This window comes from Rhinolophus ferrumequinum, unplaced genomic scaffold (assembly GCF_004115265.2).
Source record: "Rhinolophus ferrumequinum isolate MPI-CBG mRhiFer1 unplaced genomic scaffold, mRhiFer1_v1.p scaffold_87_arrow_ctg1_1, whole genome shotgun sequence".
Classification (NCBI taxonomy): domain Eukaryota; kingdom Metazoa; phylum Chordata; class Mammalia; order Chiroptera; family Rhinolophidae; genus Rhinolophus; species Rhinolophus ferrumequinum.
The window spans coordinates 2,178,476-2,206,390 of NW_022680445.1; the positions used below are offsets into that span (position 1 = coordinate 2,178,476).

Sequence of the window (27,915 nt, forward strand, 5' to 3'; positions counted from 1 at the left end):
CCCAAGACACGCACCCTCCATTGGCGCCCACACCTGTCAACTCCGCGCGCGCTCAGGTCGGTGGAGAAGCCCGGCGAGGAAGCGCTGGGATCCCGACTCGGGCGCCTGGCCCTGTCCCCGCCCCTCTGCACCCCTGCCCACCCCCTCCCATCACACCCTGGTACACACACCCGTACTCCACACTGCACCCTTGCAGCCCCCCGCCGCCGCGGTTCCCGGGGGCGGCGGTTCCCGGAACAGCCGGACCCGGCGGAGCGCTTCGGCGCGCGGAGAACACTCCAGGTAGGCGCGGAGCCGGCATCCCAGGAACGTCGGGGCCGTTCCCTCTGGGACGCGGTGGGCACCGAGCAGGGCGTTTTCAGAGTGGAGGGACGCAGCTCTTGTGCCTCTCGGTGCGGAGGCGCTGGCGGTCCAATGTCTGGCACCCAGGGTTCTCGGGTGCGAACGGCTGGAAAGTCTGGTTGCATGAGAGACAAAATCCGGGCGCAAGACATGGGTAGAGGGGGCCCAGGAGGGACAGCGGGGGCCCGGGTAGCACCGGGCCTCGGCCGGAGAAAGAACTTCCCGGTTCCTTTGCTCACACAAAGGCAGAGCCTATCAAACCCACTGGAGATTCTTTTGCTTCCCCCTGAATACGAGGGAGGCTAGTTCTTTTGCCCAAGGTCTCATTACCCACCGGCGTGCACAAATATCTGAGTTTACCCAGAAACGTATTTGTGTGAACGGGGGTGCATGAAATAGCAGTGGTCCTGAGGGGGGAAAACAACAGAGAACAAGAATTCCAGAAAATGAAGGCGTTAGAACTTGACATGTGTCTTCTAAGAGTCTTGTTTTTAATACCTTTGACCCTCTGTTATGTTTTTAAGCATTTATGTATTTTTAAGTCTTTTTTTTTTTTTGTATATACCATTGGGGGGGAAGGGAAGATGAAAGGAAGGAAGGACAATGGATGGTGAAGAAAAGTGACCAAAAGGGTGGACACGTTAAACAACATGACATCTTTAGTTGCTACAAAAACTTGAACCACAGGCACTTGTTGAAAATTGGAGTTGATGTGTTTTTTGAAATTGATTTTCCTAAAGTTTTGTGTTTTTTCTTAGATAGGTGCATGTCATACTATTTTTGGAACCATTCCCTGACATTGTTTGTAAGGGACAGAAGAATGAATGAAAGAACGAATACCTTAGATTCTCATCATAGTCTTTATTTTTTTTTTAACTTTACTGAATAATTCTAGATTGAATAGTTATTTCCAAAAAGCAAATTCAGGTATACTCTTTATAAGTGATTTCTTGACTGAGTTAATGAGTGAAGATACAAGACAGAATTAATGTTATATTCAAAGAATTTATTAAACAAAATGATTATGATTACCTTTTAAAAAGGCACTTTCTTTTTTTTTTTTTTTTTGTTTCCTGAATGCTCAAACCAATGTTATATTGCTAAATAGAATCATATAGTGGACACTTGTTGGTAACTGCTAGTTTAACAAGAGATTTTAGTGTAATTTTTCTTCAAGTGGCACAGGATGTCTCCTGAGCCAGCTGGTTTATTCCTGGCTGCCAATGTATGCTTGGCTGCTTTATAATGCTTTGCTGTATTTTCTTCAGAAATCTTAATGAGGTAGCCAGCTGCGGGAGATTCCAAACCCCTAGATAAAAATGGCTTTCCACGTGGAAGGACTGATAGCTATCATCGTGTTCTATCTTCTGATACTGCTGGTTGGAATATGGGCTGCCTGGAGAACCAAAAACAGCGGCAGTGCAGAAGAGCGCAGTGAGGCCATAATAGTTGGTGGCCGAGACATCGGCCTGCTGGTGGGGGGATTTACCATGACAGGTGAGTTCAGCTATCCGCCCCTCCTTGGCTTTTCAGACGAAGCAAATGTTACTCTTTGTCTCTTGAGGATTTTTTTATGTTCAATACTTGTATTTTTTTAAAAAAATAATTTTACATTTATTTAAAACAAAAGTAAAATGGTTCAGATCAATGGGACTTGAACAAAATGATTTTATAATAAACCACTCGGCAGAATATCAATGAAACGAGTCTGGGTTATCTGGGCTGTTTAATGGGTGGAAGCAGTAAAAACAAAGAGATGAGGAAAGTGCAAAAGTGTCTTAGTCTTAAAAGTTGTGTCTCTTTTAATAAATATGCTACAGTCAGTATCTCACCTTGTTCGTTACTACAGACATGAAGTTGTGACCTCGAGGTGTCTTAAATGGTGAATATTAATGAACTCTAGCTATGATGATTTCAAACAATAAATCAATTCGAGGGCCACACAATTTCTAATTGATTGACGCCCTCTTTTGAAACCTAATTCTCCCATTTAATAAACTAATTTCTTTACAGGAAGACAATCACATGTTAGAAATCCATAGCACTGAAAGAAAACATTTCCAGGAACTTTGATATAAAAGGAAAAAAATATAGGGTGTGTCCTAACAGGACTCTCTGTGCCACGGTCTGCAGCTCTGTCCCACTCAAATCTTCTCAGAACTAGGAGGAACCGATATTCTATCCTTTGTCTAGAGGTGGTTCTGTTTAAGTGGTGACTTATTTCTCGTGTATATTCTTTTTTGGTCATTGAAAATATTTTGGAAAAATAATTTTAAACGATATCTTTAATATTATTTGAGACGTATTTACTAACCACACACCATTCAATTTAGAGTCTTATTAGGCTTGTAAACATCAACAACATAACCCATACTAACAGGAGCTCTCAGTGCTCATTGGAAAGTATCCCACTGAAAACCACATCCAAATGATGGCCTGTTTCAGTCCTGAAGTGCTTTTTTAAATGATTCACTCTCTATGTGAAATACTTTACCAAACCAATCTGTGAAGACTGCAGCCCTGTTTGGCCATCTGCAACCTACAATGTTCTAGAATAATATGTGGACTATAGATTTTATCTTTCAGATAATCACTTTTTTTTTTTTAAGTTCTTGGCCAACTGTACCTGCTTTTATTTGGTCTTTATGGAGCTCTTTGTATTTGAGCATTATGAAAGGGGTCTGAGATTGTGAGGATACAGAGTTACAGGACTAACAAAGGCCAGAGGCAGAGCCGAACCCAGGTCTTCTGGCAGCCACGCCCAGGGCCTCTCCACAACGTACCACATCTCCTCTAGCTGCTTTCTCTTTGTTTATTTATTTATTTATTTATTTACTTATTTTTTTTTTTAACAAAGGTACACAGTTGTAAAGGTACACAGTTGTAAAGAGGTCTTTTTTTACTCTCTCTCTTTCTCTTATTATATACACACATATGTAGAACAAATTGTATTGTGCAAAATATTGTCTATGATGCCTAATACATAAAATTAGATAAATAAAAAAACACAAAGAATAAGAGTCATCCATAAACCTACCTACCACCTGCAGATAAGTTTAATGAAATGCTGGCATAGATTTCCCGATGTTTTTTCCTCTTATTATCTACCTATTGATGAACAGTGTACACAACTTGATATTTTTGTTTTCATTTTTCATTAGACCATTTCTTCTTTCCCCCTTAAAGATCCCAATCTGATGCTGGTATCTGAAGAGGAATACAACATTGTAATTATATTTCCCTCATATTTCCCCAATTTCAAAGAAAATGGGAAGAAAAGCAAAATAAAACAACAAAGGTGGTTGATTTCATTCAAAAAAAATGTTGAAAAGAATAAATGAGCTGTTGAATATAAAAGTATTTTGTTCATTTTAAATTATCATAATCTTCTGTTACTCTAGTTTAAAATTATATTTATTATGGGCAAAAAAATAATATTTCAAAATTTGTTCTTTTATCATGTAGAGTGAGTTTTTTTTCAATCTAAAGATGCTAAATTATATAGAAAAATATTGAATTACAATGTTTCTTATAAAGTGTCATGGTCTAGCTCAGTTTAATTTCTTTTTTTTATCTCTCACAACTTAAAAGAACCTTGGTCAATAATATAATTCTTTTAAAATATGAACCACATTATTCAAACATTGTCAGATTCATCAACTGCATATATTTGATGAAGAATAAAGATTGAAAATTAAAATGCATATAGTTTAAAAGAGTTCTTGTTCTCACTCCTGAATCTAACATTAAACATACAAACTTGCAGAGCAAATTCTGGTGTAGACCAGACTAGCTTGATAAAAATGAGGGACTTCAATCTTGACAAGTAACTAAATCTTCACTTCTATGGTATAATATTTGCAATCACTCGGGCACCAATTTTCTTTCTGGACAATGAAGAGGAGACCTACACAATGAAAAATGATCACTAATAAGCTTTCTGCTTGTAAGACCATCAGACCATTTACTTTATGCAATGAAACATGGCTGGGGTATTTTAGCAGTTCCGGGTTCTTAGCAGGAATATGGAAGATAAAGCCTCAGATTCTGTGCCTGTGAGAATTCATTTCTTCATGTTCTAGTTACAAAACCACTGGGATAGGGACAGACAACCCTTTTCAGCAGGACTTAGAATGAAAACAAACAAACAAACAAACAAAAACCACAATAGCTTTTGTTATTTGTTAACACCCATGTAAAAGCTACTATGACAATGAAGAGTGGTTGCTAAATACGTATTTGTCTACTTTAAGATTTTGTATATAAACTTTTCATTTAAATATACTTAAAATTCATTTGCAGAAAGATCTTTTAATGTTAACCTTTGAAAAATAGTATTAAACCCCAAAATATTATTTCTTCTTTGCTTTGTATTTGGATTAAAAGCCAGATAGGTTTTGGCATGAATACAACAGAAACATTTGTGTTCTATAGTTTCATATACATATTTTTTTAGATTTTGCTTACATTCTCACTGTGAGATTTTAGAGAATTTTTCAGAATCAAATTGGACAATACAACTTAGAATTCAATCTCATATCTGATAAGCTTCTTGTCAGCCTATGTTCTTCATAATTTTACACAAATTATACATAGGGATTATTGTAAATATTTTGACTATACTCTTAAAAGGATATAAACTGTAGAGATTTAAGTGTTCCATTAACTTCAATATTTCAGCAAGACTCAAATATTATATTATCTTTTCAGACAAATGGTACAATTTACAGATCATTCCCAACCTTGTTTAACCAAAATGTGGGTTTTTTTTATTCCTTGACCTTCCTTTTCAGTTATTATGCTACAAAAATTTTATTAAATAGTATCTAAAGAAATATTTCTTGTTATTCTGTTTGAAATATCAAATATATTACTAAAAGACCCAGGTTAGAACAAAGAATTGCAAGTGGATATGGAATCAACATTTTAAATTCTTCTGAATGCTGGTCTAGGCCCTAAGTGTATGTTGGGTACTTGAGAAGAGAGAGGGAAAAGGTAATTTAAGTTCACTTTAGAACACCTTGGAGTGAAAGTTTCATCTCTCTTCTCCCTTCACTCTCCTAACAATTTAAGGTAGTAAGTACAACTTAGTTATGATTTAAAGTGACTCTATTAATAGAAAGTACACACACGCACTCACACATACATGATACACGTACCATTCCTTGAGGACAATAGTCATGATCAATGTGAAAAGATCAGTACAATCAGAAAGAAGGACCTTGAAATAAAGACTTTTGACCCATGTTATGGATGAAGGGTGGGGGGAAGTTGTAGTTTTATTGAGAATAGAAATAGTCATATAATATATTGTATATGATCTCAGACTTTATGATATAATAACATCATTTAAAAGCGGTGCTGATTAAATGTATTTAGAAAACATGTGGGAGCAACACTGTCCGATAGAAATATAATGCGAGCCATAAACGTAATGCTAAATTTCCACAAACCACTTTAGAAAACATAAAAAATAGGTGAATTAATGCAAATAATTTGATGTATTTAATTGAATACATTGAAAATGTTTTTATTTCACCTTGTAATGAAAAAATTATTGAGACATCTTACATTTAGTTTTCCATATAAAGTCTTTGAAATCCCATGTGTATTTTACACTCAAAAAACATCTCATTCAGGCTAGCCACATGTCAGGTGCTCAATAGCCAGATGAGGCTAACTGCCACTGTGTTCGACTGAGCAGGTCTCGGGTATGACAGGTACAAGTGTGTCTTTCCCTCACTCTTCATTCTATTTCAGCCACGTGGGTTGGAGGAGGTTACATCAACGGGACGGCTGAAGCAGTATATGCACCAGATTATGGTCTAGCTTGGGCTCAGGCACCAATCGGATATTCTCTTAGTCTGATTTTAGGTAAGTAAAAGTTTAAACTTCAGTGAACCACTCAAGAAAGCATAAAGAACGGGAATATAAATAACAAGTGAAATAACAAGTCAAACAATGTAAATAATTATTGTGGAAAAATGTTGCCATCTCTAAGTAGATGTTACCAGAAATTGATAACACTAATGCTTAGATTATTTGATCTTTTGATTATGGAATATGAAAAACAAACAAACAACCAAAAACCTTTGATATTATGACTATCAGAACAGTGAATTTCTTAATGATGTGTTTTTTTTCTTTCAAAAACAGTGTGGATATATCATTAAAAATGAATCAGCGTGAATTGTACCTGAATTTATTTTTGTAAATCAAAGTAATAAAAGGTCAAGAATATTATATAACAGAGAGTTCTTAACTTATTTTTGCACTTAAAATATTTTTACTAAATCTTGTGCTTAATCAAAATATCTGCTTGCAATGCCAGGTGATACAAATCCATCAAGGCATTTTTGTGAGGGCTGTGCTAGGCCATGTTTTTCAATCCACAGGCCTCAGATATACCATGCAATTGTCCTTTGGATGCATAGAATTCCTGATGTATTAGGAAATTTGCACTTGGCTGCTAAATATTCCTTGATTCTGTATTCACAGGATGTTTCAGACTGGTTCCTCAACACATATTAAGTGTTCTAAGAAATTCATTTCCGTTGAGAAATTATAGTATAGTAAAAGGTTGACAAAGACTATTGCTTTATGAATTTTTTATTTTCTCATAAACACTTGTTCCATTTCTTTTAGGTGGTCTGTTTTTTGCAAAACCTATGCGTTCCAAGGGATATGTGACCATGTTAGACCCATTTCAGCAGATCTATGGAAAACGCATGGGCGGGCTCCTGTTTATTCCTGCGCTAATGGGAGAAATGTTCTGGGCTGCAGCCATTTTCTCTGCCTTAGGTAAGGACCAATGGATCGTCGCTCTAGCTGCATCTCTCTGTTGACTGAATGCCAGACACACAACTTTACTTTCTTCAGCCACAGGTCAGGCCACCCCCAGCCTCCCTCACCTGGATTAAAGCAACTATATCCCTGCTTACAGTTCTGCTCTCCCTCCTGTAGTCTCCACATGGTGGCCAGACTCTTCCTTCTAAAATGCAAATCTGATCACGTCCCTTTCCTGCTTAAAACCAAGCTTTTCTTTTCTTTTTATTATCTTTTTTTTAATATGTTTTTTATTATTAGTTTCAGGTGCACAAAGCAATGTAATAGTTAGACATTTATCATTTATATCCCTGACACAGTGACAACCCCCTCCCTGCATCCACTACCCCTCTGACATCGCACACAGCCATTACATTTCCACTGTCTCCATTCCTAATGCCGTACTCCACTTCTTTTAACTATATATATATATATATATATATATATATATATATAAATTGTAGTTGACATTCGTTATTGTTCAGCTTCAGCTGTACAGTGCAGTGATCAGGCATCTACATCATTCCTGAGATGGTCTCCCTAATAAGACAAATGTCCATCGGATACCCTACAAAATCTTTACATTATTGATTACATTCCCAAAATTGACTTTCGTGTCCCCGTGTCAATCTTGTGGTTATCGACTGTGCTTTCTAATCCCCTCACCTTCCCCCTTATCCCTACCCCCACTCCCATCTAGCAAAACCAAACTTTTCTACCAGGCTCATAAGCTTTTTAGGAGTTGACCTCTGATTCGCTCCTCTCATCATTCCTCTCTCTTCCTTCCTTCTTCTAGAACTGTAGTCTTCCTCTCTTGCCTCTGACACTTTGCAAGCCCTGGTGCCCTCTGTTTAGGACTCATCTCTCCTCTTTCCTTTCTCACGTCTACCTAACTAACCAGGAATCTTCCTTCGGGTCTTCTCAGTGATGTCACTTCCTTAGGGCAGTCATCCTGAACTTGTTGAATGCCTTTCCTACGGGCTTCATTAGGCAAAAGAAAGTTTGTTTTCATTGGACTTGTCACTCTGTATGGTCATGTGCCTGTTTATCTATTTCATGCCAACTTTCCAACCTCACAAAAGAGGTTATAAATTTCTTGAAGGCAGGACTTGCATTTTCTTAACAGTTGTAATCCAATCACAAATGAATGAATGAAAAAGTATATACATGGCTATACTTTCTTCAAAAGAGACAAAAAGAATGTTACTTTTTTTCCTCAATATAATTCCATAGCTTCACAAAATATTGGATTATAGACATGTTTAGGGATCTAGAAAATGTACTTAGACTCTTTAGGGTCTAACTTACTGCTAAGATCGAATAATGCTAAGGACAACCTATCCTTGGCCTCTGGACTCTCAGCCCACTTATAAGATTTAGAAAATGAGATTTCCATGGGATCATGGGAGGTGTTCAGGCTCAGGACACTCTCTTTTGATCAAGGGGAAATCTAAATCTACTGAGTGTTGAGTTCCTTCTTGAAGATAAACAGAGTTGGAAGTTTCACAACCTTCCTAGTGAGTTATGTCAATGTTTGACATCTAGTCATTCACATACGTTACTCTCCATCTGTTCTTACAAATGAAAATAAAAGGCTTAAGGCTATAGCCAGACTTTAAGTGGTCAAAACAAAGGTAAAATAAGATTAATTTCTTTCTGTGTTATATATTTTAGATTACAAATTTGTCTTCTGGTTTCAGTATTATCATCAGATCTGGGCTCTATAATAATCAGACCTTAATTTATACTACCTTTCACTCCTTTCTCTCTCAAACCCCTATATAATCCTATCTTACTTTCTTGGTCTCCAACTATCCAATGAAGGAAAGACTCGTAAAAAATAAGATAATTTGATAGTTACAAAATACTGCAATAACTCAGTGAAAAATGGTGTTGATAACAATACTCCACAACTACCACTGCTCTTATTGCTCTTATATTCTAATTAAATTAGGTGCAAATATACACCCCCCCCCCACACCCCATCCACCTTGCTCAGTAGCTAAGAAGCAGTGGTAGTTTATTTGTCATTGATTTCAACACCAGAAAATTTTGGTTTTAAGAACAAATTGCCTGCTGAGATATCAAAAAGGAGTGGGCTGAATATCAAACAGAATACAAAATATTCACTCTCACTGAGTAAGGATTAATTTATATAACAGAGCCCTGAAGAGAAAGTAGAATTAATAAGCTAAGATTCCTAAAATGCTTTGGAAATATAAAACATAATAGCTAAACTCTAAACTTTGTTGCAATTAGTTTTTTTTTTTCTGTATTTGTGACTGAGTGTGTATGTCAATATATATGGAAAATATGATAATGTGTCTCTCTACACATATACCCACACACACACACCAAACAACATATATGAAAAGATTACTGCTATTGCTTGAAATATATACTCTTGAAATATATATTGCTTGAAACATATACAAAAAGAATGTATGTCTGTTTTTAAATTAACACCTGTATTTTCTTCAAAAATAAAAGTTGGACATAATTAAAAGTTAATGTTTATTTGAAATAACTTGGGATACTTACGAACAGACAAATATAAGATCTACTATCCCCTTACTGTGAATGTACATGGCTCACCACTGAAACCTAGGAGAATCTTAAACTATCTTTTTGATATAAGTGGACAACTTTTTAAAGAAATGTATATAGGTAGTACTTACATTACTGACAGCTCAAACTTAATGAATTTTTATAACTTTATTTACAATATATTTATTTTTATGGCTGCTTGAGTAAACTAATATTTCAAAGCAGATCTGGAAGCATAACTTGGATTTTACTCACTACCAATGATGGAATGATTTAGAAATATTTTAGGGAAAAAGTTTATCTCAATCTTAATAGTGATAGAAAAGTAGGTGACTTCTTTAAAACCACTGAGTTACAACCAAATAGCAGCATCTATTAGTATCCCAAATATTTGGGATCCTAGTCTAGTGATCTTTCATCTATAACATACAGACAGCGTTGAAAAGAGGTAGGGTAATAACTGGAGTTTTAATTCATGGTATATAACTTAGAAATGTCGTTATTAAAGTAGAAAACTAGACCAAAGGAAAAATGGCCAAGAGTTGCAACTAAAGTTTCAATATGAAATAAATGATTTCTGAAAAAATAATAACCTGTTAAATATCTATATAAGAACTCAGTCAATTATCCAGTCTCTTGTAAATAACTGACCTGTCTTATCCTCCAATTTCTTACCAACCTTTTCCTTTTATTAATTGGTTTTTACTCAAGAAAGTAATTTAATTTTGTTACCATAGCCAAAGCACTAAGAAAAAATTTCTTGAAAAATATTTTATATTGTTACCTTAGATCAAAATATCTTATATTGCTCTTTGAGTTAAAGGATTTTCATCTCTGGTGGGTTGCATACACTATTAGCACACAGTAGAAGATGGGTAGTAGAATATAAGATTTCAATTAATGAAAGAAAAAAATCATAGATCTGCTGCATGTATGTGGGCATTGTTATCGCTGTGTTTAATAATACGAAATATACACGTTTCAGCTTTTGGGAGCAATGAGTAAAGCAATAAGTGAATTCTGAACTGGCAATCTAAGAACCACAGTGCTCCAACTGTCCATACCGTAATATCCTCACTGAAAATATGGACACTAACAAATACAATAAACAAAGTCATAAAGTAAGAAAAACATAATTTTGATTTCTAAGGCAGGTTTAAAATTTTGATGATGAAAATTAATTAAAAATACAATGTTGCAATACAGGGCTCTTCAGTACATTGGTGTTCTAGGAGTAGGACTGCAATGTTCCACTGAAAAAATAAAATAAAAGTGATCTTTCACAAAGCTAAAGAGAAAAAGTTAAGAGATGCAATTTATCAATTGTATTATTTTCTCCTACAAATTTGTCTCAAACCTTGGTATGTTATACCATCTGTCATCTAATAAAAGCTAGCAGGAGTCAGAGTTAATGCAAAATAGAGGATGAATATTAATTGTAAAATATGAAAAGGGGTCATTATGCTTGTTTGCTCATAGATGTGAGTAAATATATTGCGTATGTTTAAGTCAGAGTTTCAGATAATTGGAACTAAGGTAACTTCTTATATTAGTATTAAATTTAGTATATTTTGTGGAATTCTGTAATCATATCATGATTTGCAGGTGTCCCCACATAAGTTAGCAAGACACTAATTTCAGAAAGAAAAAATTTAAATATATGTATGTATATACATAAGTACATATACATCTATTCAATTTACAGAGATTAAAATTTTCAATATGAAAACTCACTTTAGCTGTTATAATCCAACATATTTCACATTACACAGGGAAAAATATCTGCTGTCACTGAACTTACAATATGTCTTTGCATACGAGACGGAATCCATTTGAGTACCTTTATCATAGCATTGTTCTCTTGTTTGCTTTCTTCCAGGAGCCACCATCAGTGTGATCATTGACATCGACGTTCATATTTCTGTCATCGTCTCTGCGCTCATCGCCATTCTGTACACCCTCGTGGGCGGCCTCTACTCAGTGGCCTACACGGACGTTGTTCAGCTCTTTTGCATTTTCATAGGACTGGTAAGTGGGGCCATTCACAGATTTTCTTTCTTTCATCTTTTCTTTCTTTCCTTCCTTTCCTTTCTCCCTCCCTCCCTCCCTTCCTTTCTTCCTCCTTCCTCTTCTTTCTTCTTTTGTAAAAGATAATGTGGTATTTTATACTAACTCAGCAAAAACTAATAGATATGTTATTTTTCATCATGAGTAATACAGTCAGTCATATACTATGAAATATTAAATTTCTTTATGAATTAATTGGATTTAAATCTATAGTTGTTTTGTTAGATTTTGACAGAAAAATGTGTCCTCAGTTTAATTCTTAGTCTTTTCTTCAAGTCTACATTTGATGGAAACTTATGTGTGATCTTCCTTGAGTTTTGAAGGAAACACACTTTCCTCAAAGTTAAAATTTAAACCTTGGTGCTAACCTGTATTAGTCTCTTATCCTTCTCTTATATTAGTGTTCATTAATCCATAATACTGCTCATAGGGCATAGAAATTCTCCCATTGGGAGAATTGTGGGTTTCGACACTAAGCAAACAAAAGGGTGAATTACATAAGGCATTAAAATATTTATTATGTATTTCTTGTAAGTCCTAGATTAAATTCGGTAATATATTTGTGTTTTAATAAACAAAAAGTACTGTGTAATTATGAGACATGAACATTGCTAGTATTACACAAGAAGCACTTTTGTATATCGTGAACATATTTTAGTCGATGTTTAGCCTTTGCAAACTCACATCTTAAAATGGGAAGATTGTTAAATAACCTCCAACATCTAAGACATATAAAGGAAGCATAAAGAAAATGATTTGTCCACTCCGTGCTAGGGCTGTCATGGGTTCATACATGTACATTACCTCAATTGCATATCCCATAGGGTCAATGCCCTTTTGCAAAGGCCATGGATAGAGCAAGCTGAGACTGCAGATCATGACTCATTTTCCCATGCGCAATCAAAGCAGCCTTGATTCTCCTTGTTTTTCTTGATTTTCCTCATAAGGAGAAGCCTTTTACTCTATTTTAGTGTTTACACTAGGCACTTAGAAATGAAAGATGAAGAATGAATCTCATACCCATTTATTTTTTGTTTTTACATTTCAGCATCTCTAATAATATATGCAGGAGGAAATTTTTAAAAACTGACTACAATTAGAATTGCAATTTATCCATAAATTTACATATGCTAGCAATGATTATAATATTTCCTTTTTTTCTCCTAGACATTTTATTGCATTTCGTGGAATTTCATTCACTTATATTTTAGTGGAATTCAAAAATGTTTAATTTGTTCAAGGACTTCTACTTTTATATTTTTAAATTTCTAAAAGCATGTGTCCAGTACTGAAATTCTGAATTTTCCTTAGCATCCTCATAAACTTGAGAAATATCTCTCTATTCAGAATGTCAGAGTTAAGTTTAGTTTGGCAATGACAGCTCTCATAAAGGATGCACTTGGTATTCTAAGAAAAATAACCCCAGGGGATGAATCTTTTTATTTATGATGTATTGATTTGCATGAGACCAGAACTTCAAACACACAGGTGCATACATCACATGTGCTAGTATAAAGATGATGGGACAAATATATGTAGGGGTAAATATTCCAGTGGTTTTCTGCTGCAAAATTTAACTAAATTGATAAAGAATCAAGTTCTGTTGGTTACTATTTAGGGCCCTTTTGAATTGGCTGAATAAAAGGCCAAATATGGTTTGTTTTATAAGCTTCAAATTGCTACACATGTTACAGAATTAGTTAATCATCTTCCACCGTAAACCATCTCCTCTTCTCAAATGCTCTAATTCTATCAATTTTATCATCGCCCTTGGAGCTGTTCAACTGTAAACCTGAAGTTCCTGTATAAGTTTTTCCTCCCTCTGACCTCTTTCTTCCTATTGTAATCTAAGGGCTGTTGAATTTCTCTTCATCATTCTATTTAATACTAATATCTTTTCATGTTCTATATCATTACTATACTGCGGGCCTTTATCTGGATTATACAGTGCCACCGTCTGTTCTTCCTGACTCCTCCCTTTTTATAAACTTACTACTCACATCTGTGATAATAAAATGAAAAAGAAATTCTACTAAAATCTTTTTTAAAACTCAGAAAACATTCCTCTGGCTTCTACTTGCCTACAAAAAATATACAAATCACTTAGCTTACAATTCAAGTTTCTCCCCACATATCTATCTTTATCTCTCCTGTTTCCCTAAGCCAACCCCCTGCAAGCAAATCACACACACACACACACACACACACACACACACACACACACACACACCCCATATTCTACTCCTTGCCTTGCTCTACCTAGACCACCTATCCCTTGATTTTCTTCTTCTTCTACCTATTAGTACAGGGCCCATCCTTGAAGATTTGTTTCATCCATCAATTTCTCAATCAAATGCTTTCTTGTCACTTTAACAAATGTGTATCTTATTTTAATGTAAAGAAAACAAAAAGTTTATATATAAATATGTATACAAAAATTATTCTCAAATTTAATGTTTTCTCCCCAAAGGTTTCTGGTGACTGCTCCTACAGTTGATAGGATTGATAGAATTAAACACAGAAGTAGATGAAATGTTACTTTACCTTTTCTAAATGAGTATTTCATGATGTTCCACAGAGAACACGATTCCAAGTTCTTCTCTGTCTGAACAAGACAAATTACAGAGTTAAGTGATCTATGAACTAGATGGCTAAATCTTGCATATATTAAATAGTTAAAAACCATTGCCTAATGCTCTAAATGTCACTCTTTGGTTACAGTGGATCAGCGTCCCTTTTGCATTGTCACATCCTGCAGTCACCGACATTGGGTTCACTGCTATTCATACCAAATACCAGGAGCCTTGGCTGGGGACTATTGAGCCATTTGAAGTTTACAATTGGCTTGATAGCTTTATGTTGTTGGTAAGTGATGTCTTACTTGAGCAATGCAATGTAATTTTTCCTAAAATCAAATATATTTTCAAGATTTTAATGTTTATATGTAAATTTTACCTACTGGCTCATGGCCATTTCTGAATTGACTCCTTTGGATTGGAAGGTTGGAACCACTCACAGACTGTGGTAGCTGACTTGGGTCAAAGTGGAGAGTGAATGAGGCCATAAAATAATAATATCCATGGGGTTATGTGTAGTGTGTTCACACTTCTGTTGTGCTGTAAATGAGGGAACACCATGTCCTACCCCCAGACACCTCCTCCAGTCTGAGAGCCAAGCCCTCTAAAAGTTTTCATCTGTAGTTTGAATTAAGGCGTTAAAAGCCAACTTCTTCTGAAATAAATAACTCATTCAGTCTTTACAGTGTAAATAAATTAGCAGTGTATGTAAATTAGTTGAGTGCATGAGATAATTTGGAACAGGAGTCCTCAGGAAAGAAGCCCTGGGCAGAACAGAGGCAGCTTGGGAAGGCGCAGAAACTTGAGGCCAAGGTGCTGTCGGTGAGAAGTGGGAACAGAAGAAATAAAGGCAGATCACAGACTGAGGGAAGAGGGGAAAACCAAAAGAACCCGCCAGGTTTTGTGATTTTGCTAATAAGAGGGGTTATGTTTAAAAATAAAACACTGTGTTTGATTTCAAAGTAAGAAATAGATTAATTTTTATATCCAAATTAAGGATACATTATTTATTTTTGTTTCTTCTTCAAAGGGTTCACAATATTTTGTGATTTCACTTTGTGTTTGTGGCACTTTGCTAAGTTTTAGCACAAAAATTAGGTGTCTATCTCAGTAAAGAATTTCCTGGTAAGGAGGCAGGAAAACACGAAAGCAAATGTTTCCTGTGTTGGTACAGGGGACTTTTTTCCCACGGATTGTTAAGAAATGTATTGGATGAAATTTGTCTGAATAGTTCACAATTACGAATTCAATGGAGAAAGGGATTAAATATTATATATGTATGTGATTATACCTGCATGGCAGGTATATTTATGGTTATATGGAGGAGATGACAAGGCTCAGAAAAGTCAGGCAATTTATTGATGATCACACCACTGTCTGAGCAAGAGACTGAAACGGAGAATCAAGATCCCAAGGTCCTTTCTCCTATACAACACATAGGCCTCACATTTATTCACTACTTTCAGGATAAAGCATTATACCTAATGATTGCTAAAGTTTCTTCCATCTCAAAAAATTATATGACTAAGTCATGTTCATTCTTCAAATTGCAAAGTTGAAATGGAATGACAGATGTTGAAGAATGAATAAACTGTTGAAGTTAGCCTTGAAATGTTTCACCAATGGTCTCAGATCTTCCACTGGTCTATTCTCTCATTACGATCCATCTCCCAATTGTCATGACTTTGTCAGGTCCTGCTCGTGACACCCTCCAGGTATGTCTCAAACCTGCCCTGAACATGCCCAGTGTCCCTATATTCGCACCAGGCTGACAGCTTTCCTCACCTGGCCCATTGTGACAGCCCCTCACTGGTCTCCCTGGAGGCAGTCCATGCACATCTCACTTCTCCAAGACCATTTTCACCTTGCCATGGGAGCTTCTGTTTGTCAGTGGAGGTCAAGCTTTACCCTATTTATAAACTTATGATGATGTAAATGTCCAGAGAGATTAGTATGTAAATTATTATGTATCAATTCATATAGTCACTGATATTATTGATGAATGTTCATTGACATGGAAGAGGTTAATGATATATTAATTTGTAAATTGCAAAACAAAAGGAAAAGTTTGGGAAGAATATAGACTTGAGTCATTTAGAATTTGTTCTTTTAACTTTGTTTTTCTTTTTTTCTTTTAAACATATATGGCTTTTATAAGAAGGAAATTGTTCTGGAGTCAATATGTGGCAGGCACAGATGTGCCAAGGATGGACAAAATAGGGATATCCCAGACTTTAGAGCCCAGTGAGACAGGAAATTAAAGAATCAACTTCGGTATATTGTGATATGGGAAGCTCATTCATATGAGATATATATATATATATATATATATATATATATATATATATATATATATATACTAGTATGCCAGCCAGAAGAATGTGGCAGTAATCAAGGGGAAGGTATTTTCCCAGCCTTCTCTCTAGCCATTCCCATATACCCTGACCTCTAGTTATACCAAATACAGAGTGGTGTCATAGCTGCCTCATTGTTTTTGTCTTTCTGTTTTCTATTGGATTCTCTCTTAGGTACTCTCTTCTCTCTCCACCTCCATCTAGTGACACCGCTTCAGTGCTTAAGGACTGACTCAAATGTCTTCTGTAGATTTTCCTAATTACTTGGCAGTTGTCCTTCCTGATACCTTTCCACCTCCCTCTGTTACCCTAGAATAATTAATTGCTTCTCACTTTTATTCCCTTCCATACATCTTTATACCCTGTTTCCCTGAAAATAAGACCTAGCAGGACAATCAGCTCTAATGCAGCTTTTGGAGCAAAAATTAATATAAGACCCGGTATTATATTATATTATATTATATTATATTATATTATATTATATTATATTATATTATAATACATTTATTGTATACTATATTATATTATATTATGTTATATTGTATTATATTATATTATATTATATTATATTATATTATATTATATTATATTATATTATATTAAGACCCAGTCTTATATTATAGGAAAATAAGACCTGGTCTTATATTAATTTTTGCTCCAAAAGACTCATTAGAGCTGATTTTCTGGCTAGGTCTTATTTTCGGGGAAACACGGTAACATGCAATAAATTATATTATAGTTCACTGTCTCCAAACTTTTTTGATATACATGCTCAATATGAATTTTAAGCACACCCCCAATGTAGGTACATGTAATTATAAATTGCTTCTATATACTGTACTAACACATTATGTAAATAATTTAACAAAAACAATATCACATCTAGGTATAAGGTGAAAATGGGTACAAACAGAAATTCTAATATTTTTGATGCCCTACTATACTGTCTGAAGCACTCTGCACATGCCACTTTGGAAAACACTGCAATGCATTGCCTCTCCCTGTGGACAGTGAACATGAGAACAGGAAGCTCTGTGCTCATCTTTGTGCTCCGACAGCCATTACATTGCCTGGCACATAATTAGAGTCCAGAAATATTCACTATGTTGTATTGATTCAGATTAAACTCTATACTTTCAGAATCTTAATTTTTTTGAGACAATTTTATGATGGTTAGGGCCTCCAGATGAGAACAAACAGGCCTCTGGGTAACTGTAATGCAACTTAACGCGGATACATTAAGGAAAAGGAAAAGTTGTTCCTATGTAATTACGAAGAAAAAGAACTTGAGGAAATTCTGCACAGTTGAAAATATGACAGTGATGATAGCAACTAAGATGTGTGGCATGGCATGTATGACCATTTTCTGTACTTCAGAGCTGTACATGTGACTATTCTGAGTGCGACTGTAAAAAATCTCATTTTAAAAATGCCTAATATATGCTATTCGTCTCCAGTTCATTCTGAGTCCTGTGGTTCCCATGCAGATACTGGGGGGAATTCCATGGCAAGCCTACTTCCAGAGGGTCCTCTCTTCATCCTCAGCCACCTATGCTCAGGTGTTGTCCTTCCTGGCAGCTTTTGGATGCCTGGTGATGGCTATACCAGCCGTACTCATTGGGGCCATTGGAGCGTCAACAGGTAACTCTCTTGCATCTTCACTAATTGACCCACTCAGGCTTCACCAAAGTTACCAATTACCACCAAGCTGCCCTCCCTCTCCCACTTTCCTTTTTACTCCTACACAGTTAATTGTTTCCGATCAGGTTCATATATCTTTGGTGTAGCATTCAACAGATTGTATTATACATTTGTAGTTGCCAAACATTTTTTGATTGCTCACCCCACCAATAAAAACATTTGTAAGCAGCCCTCCCACCAGTGTTGGTATATTTATCAGCAGTGGTTCTCAACCAAGGTGCATATTAATGTCATCTGGGGAGGGGACCGACTCTCAAACATACCTATTTCTATCTTACCCCACAGGGATTTTATTTTAATAATCTAAGACAGAGCCAGAGACACGTGTTTTCTTAAAGGCCCCTTGATGAGTCAAAGTGCAGCCAGAGTTGGCAGTCGGTGGCTTAAACGTTTATCTGCCATGATCATGACCATCTAAAGACCATTTTAAACTTAAGATTTCTTCTTTACAGTTTCAATAGTTTGATAATTAAAAGTTTTCCTTCTTGGAGAATTTAATCAATAAGTGTATAGGTAAAGATAAACTAAGACACTATGTCACTTAGAAAATAACTTAGTCAAAATTGGTTAAAAAAAAGAGCTTTATAAAGTGTGTATCTCCCACTTAGCCTCTATCTACAACATTTTTTTAAATCTCTGATTAAACTTATTAATTACTCCTGAACCTTATGTTCCCATGCTATGCAGCTTTCAAGAGTATTTTATGAAAACACATCACATTTACCCAAATTCAAATATGTCTTCTAGGTAGAGGTAATTAAAACAGATTAAAGAACTTTTACTCTGTTGTGTTCTGTGAAGGTGATCCAGGTTGATACTCACAGGGCTACTTTGATTTTCAATTAGTAGAGCAATTTATTGGATTATTTAATTTTTAAAAGAGCGGTTATGATTTATATTGTATATTCTCTATTCCAGTTGCTCATTCATGGCATAAATAAAAACTTAAGAAGATGGCTGACAAAGGTGATTCTGTGCCTTTGAATAAAAGATAACACTTATGTCACAGTCAGAAAACAGATGTGGCTATTTGTGTGTGTCTGAGAGAGGGTATGTGTGTGTTGTAAGACAACAGAATGAAACAAACAATGTAAAGCTTTTTTTTTTCTTGGATTAGGTACATGTTCTTGGTTGTTAATTCTGGTGTCGTAACATCTCAGTTAATGCTATAAAAGCATGGTTTTGAACAGATTTAATGGAAAATGGGGGGAGAAAAAAATGGTAGCATCCAAGGGAAACCATTCCTATTTGGTCCTATAATCATGACATTAAAGAAGTTCAGTAACAAAAAAAAAGGAGATATACTAATGTACATTTAAAGGTTCTATTGTATTCTTCAGTACATGTTAGTACAGTACTCCCACATCCCCTTATCCATGGAGAATATGTTTCGAGACCTGCACTGGATGCCCTAAATTTCAGATAGTACCAAATCTTATACAGTAAGTCCTCACTTAATGTCACCCATACATTCTGCAATGATATATAGTAAAACCAAGTTTATCATAGGCTAATGTACATAAACAAGAATTAGGTTCCTGGGCCGGCCCGGTGGATCAAGCGGTTGGAGCTCCATGCTCCTAACTCCGAAGGCTGCCGGTTCGATTCCCACATGGGCCAGTGGGCTCTCAACCACAAGGTTGGCAGGGCAGTTCGATTCCTTGAGTCCCGCAAGGGACGGTGGGCTCCGCCCCCTGCAACTAAAATTGAACACAGCACCTTGAGCTGAGCTGCTGCTGAGCTCCCGGATGGCTCAGTTGGTTGGAGTGCAGGCTCTCAACCACATGGTTGCGGGTTGGACTCCCACAAGGGATGGTGGGTTGCACCCCCTGCAACTAGCAACAGCAACTGGATCTGGAGCTGAGCTGCGCCCTCCACAACTAAGATTGAAAGGACAACAACTTGACTTGGAAAAAAGTCCTGGAAGTACACACTGCTCCCCAATAAAGTCCTGTTGCCCTTCCCCAATAAAAGTCTTTAAAAAAAAAAAAAGAATTAGGTTCCTGTGGCACCTCATCAACATTACAACCAAGTGATGTTGAATGAAATGACATTATTTGAGGACCTACTGTAAATACTATATTTTATTCTACAACTACATGCATACCTAAGATAAAGTTTGATTTATAAATTAAGTACAGTAATATTTTAACAATAACTAATAATAAAATAGAACAATTATACAAACGGATTGCAATAAAACTTATGTGAATATGATCTCTCTCTTTCTCTCTCTCTCCCTCTCTCTCTCTCTCTCTCTCTGTCTCTGTCTCTGTCTCTCAAAATATCTTTTTATGCTGTATTTACCCTTCTTGTGATGAGGTGAGATGACACAGTGCCTACATAATGAGATGAAGTGAGGTGAATGATGTAATCAAGTGACATAGTGTTAGGCTACTACAAGGGTTACTTGAACGGAAGCACTGGGATCTTAAGACAGAGGATCTGATAAGTGAGATGCCTGCTAAGTGGCTATGGGGCAGAGAGTGCATACAGCGTGGAAGTGATGGACACAGGGATGATTCACATCCCAGGTGGGATGGTGTGAGATTGCATCACATTACTCAGAATGGCGGGCAATTTAAAACTTACAAATTGTTTATTTCTGGAATTTTCCATTTTGTATTTTCAGACCACAGTTGACTGTGAGTAATTGAAGCTGCCAAGAGTAAAACTGCAGATAAGATGGGGATACTCAGTAATCAATCATTAAAAGAGCTGTCTATTCAAAGATAAACATGTGTCAAGGCCTTTTACCAAAGAGCCCAAAAACCTTCTGAAAATTTCAGCCTCATACCTGCACTTTTCAATTAAAAAAAAGGGGACTGTCCTTTTTTTACCATGTCTCCTATTTCCAATAAGTAAAAGATGGTGCAAGAAAGAATATAGTTAGGAGAAAAGTAATACTGAGGAAGCTCCAAAACCAAGTTTATATATAGGAAGAGGATGGGTGAGGATAGCTCCACTGCGTCTTTATACACTTATGCATATATAAAACAGGACTAAGAAATGAAACATTGAGTGTCCTTTCACATGTGCAAATGGTTGAAGAAATAATCTATGCTTCAGTTACTAACATTTGTTTTCTGTAATTCTGTAATGGAATGCCACAATTGCAGAAGATTTGATGATGATGATGACGATACAAACATACATACATACACACATACACACATACATACATCACCATCATATTCTGTGCAGGTCCTATGAATAAGACTAAGTGTAACTAAAACCCATTAGAGGCCGGGACATGTAAGACAATTTCACTTGACCAGTACCTGAACTTCCCACCTAATTAGACTAACATATCTAGTTAGACTAATTAGACTTCCCACCTACTTAGACTAACTCATACATTCTAAATTTATTTTTAAAACTACCTAGGAAATAAGATGACCCTAGATTGTTAAAGAAAATATGGCTTTTTCGTTGTTGTTATGTTTTTTGTTTCTATTCAACAGACTGGAACCAGACTGCATATGGATTTCCAGATCCCAAGAGTAAAGAAGAAGCAGACATGATTTTACCGATTGTTCTGCAGTATCTCTGCCCTGTGTACATTTCTTTCTTTGGTCTTGGTGCAGTGTCTGCTGCTGTTATGTCATCAGCAGATTCTTCTATCCTGTCAGCAAGTTCGATGTTTGCTCGGAACATCTACCAGCTTTCATTCAGACAAAATGTAAGAACTTTTTTTATGTGACATTATTGTTGTTGGTGGTGGTGGTGTCATTGTATTTATTGTGTTGTAGTGATATGTCCTTATTAATACTTTATATTTAAATTTGAACTCACTGTGACTAAGCCCACAAGGTTAAATAATGATGAATTTTGTTTATTCTACATGTGAATGCTTCTAATGCATGTTATCATAATACTGAAGAGAACAAATCAATATAAATATTTCCCATAGAGGTACCATCATATTGCTATAACTTAAACTCTTGTTTTTCTAACGCGAGAGTCATGAAACCTAAAATACCTTAGAAAAACTTAGAGTTTAATTAAATACAATAAGGAACTTGAGAACCTTAGTGGAAGTGAGTAAATGATTTCATGGGTATTTGTATTAACATCTGTCCCACTCTCCGCTTGACTCCCTGTCCCATGTTTGCCTGAAAATAGGCTTTCAATTTTATTTTCCTTATTGAACTGAGTGGGTGCCGAACAGCATGCTATTGTCGTCACTAAGGGGCCACCAGCCCTTCACCACCTTCTTCCTTGACTAAGTCTCTGTCTTTCTCTAGGTTTTCTAGGTTGTAGTTAACAAAATAGCCCCACTTGTTTTTTAAGGAGGTTAGCCTTAGAGATGGTAGGGCTCTTATGGAGACAGGAAGCAAGGACAACACATTAGCTTGTCTCACCTCTGCCCCTGCACATTCAGGGAAAGGCACAAGGTGGTCCGGGTTTCCTGCATATGGTACCTAGAAACCCTTGCCAAAGGCCCACTGGGGTGGCCACCTAGATTGCTTGCTTTATACGGTGCGGTTTAGGTTGGTTTTGCCCATAGATTGAGCCATTGGAAAAAGGGGAATTCTTCCAACCAGCTTTCATGCATAGAAGTGCATCTCATTCTTCGTGTAAACGAGCCAACATTGTGTGAAAAACTGACACTGTGGCAACTTCTTGCAGGCATCAGACAAGGAAATCGTCTGGGTCATGCGAGTCACAGTGTTTGTGTTTGGAGCCTCTGCAACAGCCATGGCCTTGCTGACAAAGACCGTGTACGGGCTCTGGTACCTCAGCTCAGACCTTGTTTACATCATCATCTTCCCGCAGCTGCTTTGTGTGCTTTTCGTCAAGGGAACCAACACGTATGGAGCTGTGGCTGGTTATGTTTCTGGCCTTTTCCTGAGAATAACTGGCGGGGAGCCATATCTGTACCTGCAGCCCTTGATCTTGTATCCTGGTTATTATTCTGATAAGAATGGTATATATAATCAGAGATTCCCATTTAAAACACTCTCCATGGTTACCTCATTCTTATTTAACATTGGCATCTCTTATCTAGCCAAATACCTATTTGAAAGTGGAACCATGCCACCAAAATTAGATGTATTTGATGCTGTTGTTGCAAGGCACAGTGAAGAAAACATGGATAAGACAATTCTGGTTAAAAATGAAAATATTAAATTAGATGAACTTGCACCTGTGAGGCCTCGACAGAGCATAACTCTCAGCTCAACTTTCACCAATAAAGAGGCCTTCCTTGCCATCGATTCCAGCCCAGAAGGATCTGGGACTGAAGATAATTTATAATAACCCCAGCTAATTAAAACACTGCTTTCTCAAACAGAGCTCTATAGCAGGCTAGTCCTGGAAGGATGGTTTGCAGCATAGAAAAATATTTTAAAAAATAACGTTCAGGAGGACAAAAGTCAATCTAAAAGTACAACTGTACAAATACAAGCCAAGCTAGAAGGAAGCACCTATGAAAGCGAAAGCTTTCTTTCTCATCGAAATTTCTCACCTTCATTTGATTTTGACTCTAGATAGTTTCACTAAGTATTCAAAAAATGAATAAAGCCGCATTCAAAGAACAGAGGGCCAAACAGAGTATCTTTATCATGACAAAAGGAAGTAGAGATGAAGGAGCCAAGGAAATCAGGTCATCTTGATCCAGATCTTGTTTACTAACGCACTGGTGAGTCTAGTTTAGTTACCACCCTGAAGCTGTGAGAATAATTCACCTTTATACCAAGGAATGGTGCAATGAATTAACCAGCTGACTTTCTTGATGTAATGATGAACCCCTTCTTTCATGTTCTTCACTATAACATTTGATGAATATGCAATTTGTTTTTCTTTCAGTAGCAGCGTGTGTTATTCTGAGCATAGGCAAAACAAATACGAAAAATATTGTATAGTGATTTTTTAATGTGCAAGGTAATAGCAAAATAGAATCCATCTTTGCAGAGGAGACTGGGCTTCTTTGAATGCATCTACAACTACCATGTGCACTAAGAAGAGTACCTGGAAGCATGGAAGACATGATTATTGGGCAACCTTAAAGCAATAAATCAAAAGGCCACTAAGTAGAAGTGACAGGAAGCACAGTAGATTTTTACCTTCATCTGAAGTTCATAAAGTTATGATTTATGATTAAAGAAGTAACGTCTTGTCTTATTATCTAATTAGTATTGGGAGTGAAATTGAGCCATATGTAGCTCCATAGGACCAATTAAGGTTAATGAAGGACAAACTGCACCTCCTGATGGTAGAAAAAAAAAAAATAGAAATACAAAACCCACTCAATTTTAGATATTTATTAATGAGGATGATTTAGTGTTAAGAGAGCTACTCTGTAGCATTTTTGCATGTAAGCCAGTCTTAGGTACTGGACAAATCACCACTACAAAAAGTACATAGTGAATTTTAAAATGCAGAAGAAAGCAGAAAGTAAAACTGAGTTCTAAAGGGAAAAAGCCATCAATTTTAATATTTGGTGTCTATATAATTTTCACAAGGTCGGTCATTAAATATTATTTTGCTCCTTTTCTGGATATATATATATATATATATATATATATATTCCATTTTAAAATTTGAAATGCTATCCCACCAGTCACATAACAGATATAACAGATATAACTGGAGATTCGTCTACAAAACAGAGCATACTGGTGAGCTGAAAAATTATCTGGGCATTTGAGCCAATAATGGAAGGCAGCCTGAATTGTTCAAACTAAAGCATTTTTTCCAAAAATACTTATTTTTTTGTGATTCATAGACAAAGTGAAGTTAACTCAGTGTTCAACATTAAGTATAAAAGTTGTGTTCAGGAAGGTAGAATTCCTTTTTTTAAAAAACCTGTACTCGTCTAAAATCATCATATAATATATCTGTTACTTAACATGAAGTAAGTTAACAGGATTATTTTTAAAACAAAATTAAATAATTCTACATGTTATACTGTCCCATATTTTTAATGCTTTACCAAAACTTGATAGTGAATATGACATTGCATTCAGAATCTTTACAGACCATCATCTATACCTAAACAAAAAGAGAATTCTTTTTATTCATCTATTTGCTCAGAATCTACTTTATGCCCAGTATCCCATAGAATACGTGGAAGGAGCACATTATTGGAACAAGTAAGTGTGGGTGTCCCAATTCTCAGACATGGACTGAGAGAAGAGCCAGGGGCAGGAAGCACATTAACGCAAAACAACCAGGTTAAAAACATCTGACATGTAAAATGAATAATTAGTGGGGACTACAGTTCCTGGCAAACATGATACTTTAGACATGTCACGCTTTCCGGGACTTTACCTGAATTATTATTTTTCCCCACTCCATCACCACAAGTTTTTGTTTCAACCTATTCAGGCAGGTGCATCCATAGAAACACATCATCCACATTATAACAGAGTGCAATGAGGGACAATACTTTCTTTACAGACACTATATTTTACAAGTTTGTTGGGCAACAATTGTCTGAACAATCATATTTAAATCCAGTGAAAAAGAATAAATATTAATAGTGAAAGTTTCTTTCATTCTATTCATTTTGTAACAATAGAAAGATAAAGGGGAAATAGTTTACTTTATCCAAAATATTAAAAACTAAATAAGTTAGTTTGGCTAATAAATAATGTTCTATTTTTATTAAGCCTGTTATTTCCTACGTACTCTTTAAACTAGATATATATGAGTGTAAAACTAGTTTAGTGTAAAATCCACTAATGTGCTAAATATTAGCAAGATGATTTTTTAAATTAGGACATAAATAGTTGAAGATCAAAAAGAACGAAACAGTGATTGCAGCATCTTTATTTAGGCACATTCACGCACAAATTTTCCCCTTTCCAAGGAATGAACACAATTATGAAATGCAAAAGACAATTCTTTATGCTCATCATTTGCTCTCTTTTGAAATCACAGGTAATGCAGACAGGCTTGTATTCTTTCAGCTTTGCTCAGTGGGCTTATTTTCAAAAACCCATTCTCAATGAAAATAAAACAACAGAAACATTTTAGACACTGGATATATTAAACTTTGGCGGTAATGCTATGGCATTAGAATGCAACGTATTTTATTTTCACACTTTTACAATAATTGCAATATGTTTATTGGGTAATTTTAATGTTCTTTTCACACATATTTTTCAAAACATCAAGCTTGTAGCTGGACTGAAAAGTTGACAATAAGCTTTCAAACATTCAGTGTCAAAATCCAACTTCATTACTACATTCATAAGTCATGAATTTTATGTGGATATCAAATGAATGTAAGCTTGAAATAGTGAATCAAATGTAATGGTCATTAGCTTTTTTACTTGGAAATAATGAATTAGCATTGTATTTTAAACATAAATCGTGACTTTCTTTTCATCCTTCAAGAAAATTTAATATGATATAATGTATAATTTACTGTAAGTTTGCTACTGACCAGATACATATAATGGTTCTATATATATATTTTTGTCTGTCAAAATATATAAATTATGCTTGAAATAAGTAAATTTGCAACTCTACATGTAAATGTTTTAAATGTAACAGTATTGTATTAAATTGTGCTGGTGCAATTCAGGATATCATTGTCTAGGTTTGGCTTTTTGGGGCCCTGTCTTAAAACAAATATAAATGGTGTTTCAAGTTATACAGTGGAATTGAAAAAAGCCATCTCATTACTGGAATATATTCAAATACCAAGTGGAAATGTTGCACCTCACATAAACCTTGGTGAAATTTGATAGTATATCCCAGAAATTTGTGAATTATTTTTCTTGGAAAAGAAGTTGACCACTGTATACAAGTTTTTCTTTGAATCAAAGAAGTCAACAGACATAATATCTCTTCCGTTAATATCAAGATCGGCATGTTAAAAACCAAATAGTTCTCTAATAATTGTTGATTTAGGATATATGAGAATGATCACTAAATGACAAACTGTTCTCATTATGCTCTAAGTATATACTTCATATCTTTCACCAAACTCTCTCAAGTTGTCTTTAAAATTGTAATTATATATACTCTCGGATGAACTTTGACCTCTTACACATTAATCATAAACATTTGTGCCTCTGGATGCATATAGGTAGCCTAGAATGAGCTTGTGGATGAATGAAGGAAAGAATAAGCAGTACTGCAAGAAATATCACACCAATTTGACTGCCATTAAAGACACAGTTCTGGACAGCATGTATTTTCGCTTTATCACAAATCTATACTATAGGAGAAATAATTAAGAGCTAGAAAAGAGAATGTAGAGAGTATGATATTGAAGCCAGTGTATCTTTTCTTCATTTTAACCATTGTGTTTAGAAAGCTTAATTTGATCATGAGCATTCTCCTAAGACAGATATTCTGAGAGAGATCCAAGGAGCTACAGAATAATGATAAATGATTATTTCTTCATTTTTTTAATACAGACACCCAAGAGAGCTCCCAAACAGTAAAAAACAGTCATTCCTTATTATTTAAATTATCTAAAACCAGAGTATATGATAATTTTGTTTTGATTTTTAATTGGAAAACTATAGTTACCTATTTAAAAG

General features: G+C 35.6%; 1 protein-coding gene across 1 annotated transcript; it reads left to right on the forward strand.

Moving 5' to 3' along the window:
* On the forward strand, positions 1-24,900 carry SLC5A7 (solute carrier family 5 member 7). Its single transcript, XM_033102362.1, has 9 exons — positions 1-282; positions 1,611-1,839; positions 6,103-6,216; positions 6,988-7,143; positions 11,594-11,742; positions 14,503-14,646; positions 18,199-18,352; positions 21,877-22,094; positions 23,045-24,900. The coding sequence occupies exons 2-9, from the start codon at positions 1,662-1,664 to the stop codon at positions 23,669-23,671; spliced, it is 1,740 nt and encodes a 579-aa protein (XP_032958253.1). The 5' UTR covers positions 1-282; positions 1,611-1,661; the 3' UTR covers positions 23,672-24,900.
* The last annotated feature ends 3,015 nt before the right edge of the window (positions 24,901-27,915 follow it).

Excerpts from the sequence above, each read along its gene's own strand:
- SLC5A7 (XM_033102362.1), top strand. The coding sequence starts at position 1,662 with ATGGCTTTCCACGTGGAAGGACTGATAGCTATCATCGTGTTCTATCTT. Across the intron at positions 1,840-6,102 it reads GGGGGGATTTACCATGACAG|CCACGTGGGTTGGAGGAGGT; the intron begins GTGAGTTCAGCT and ends ATTCTATTTCAG. Across the intron at positions 22,095-23,044 it reads AGCTTTCATTCAGACAAAAT|GCATCAGACAAGGAAATCGT; the intron begins GTAAGAACTTTT and ends AACTTCTTGCAG.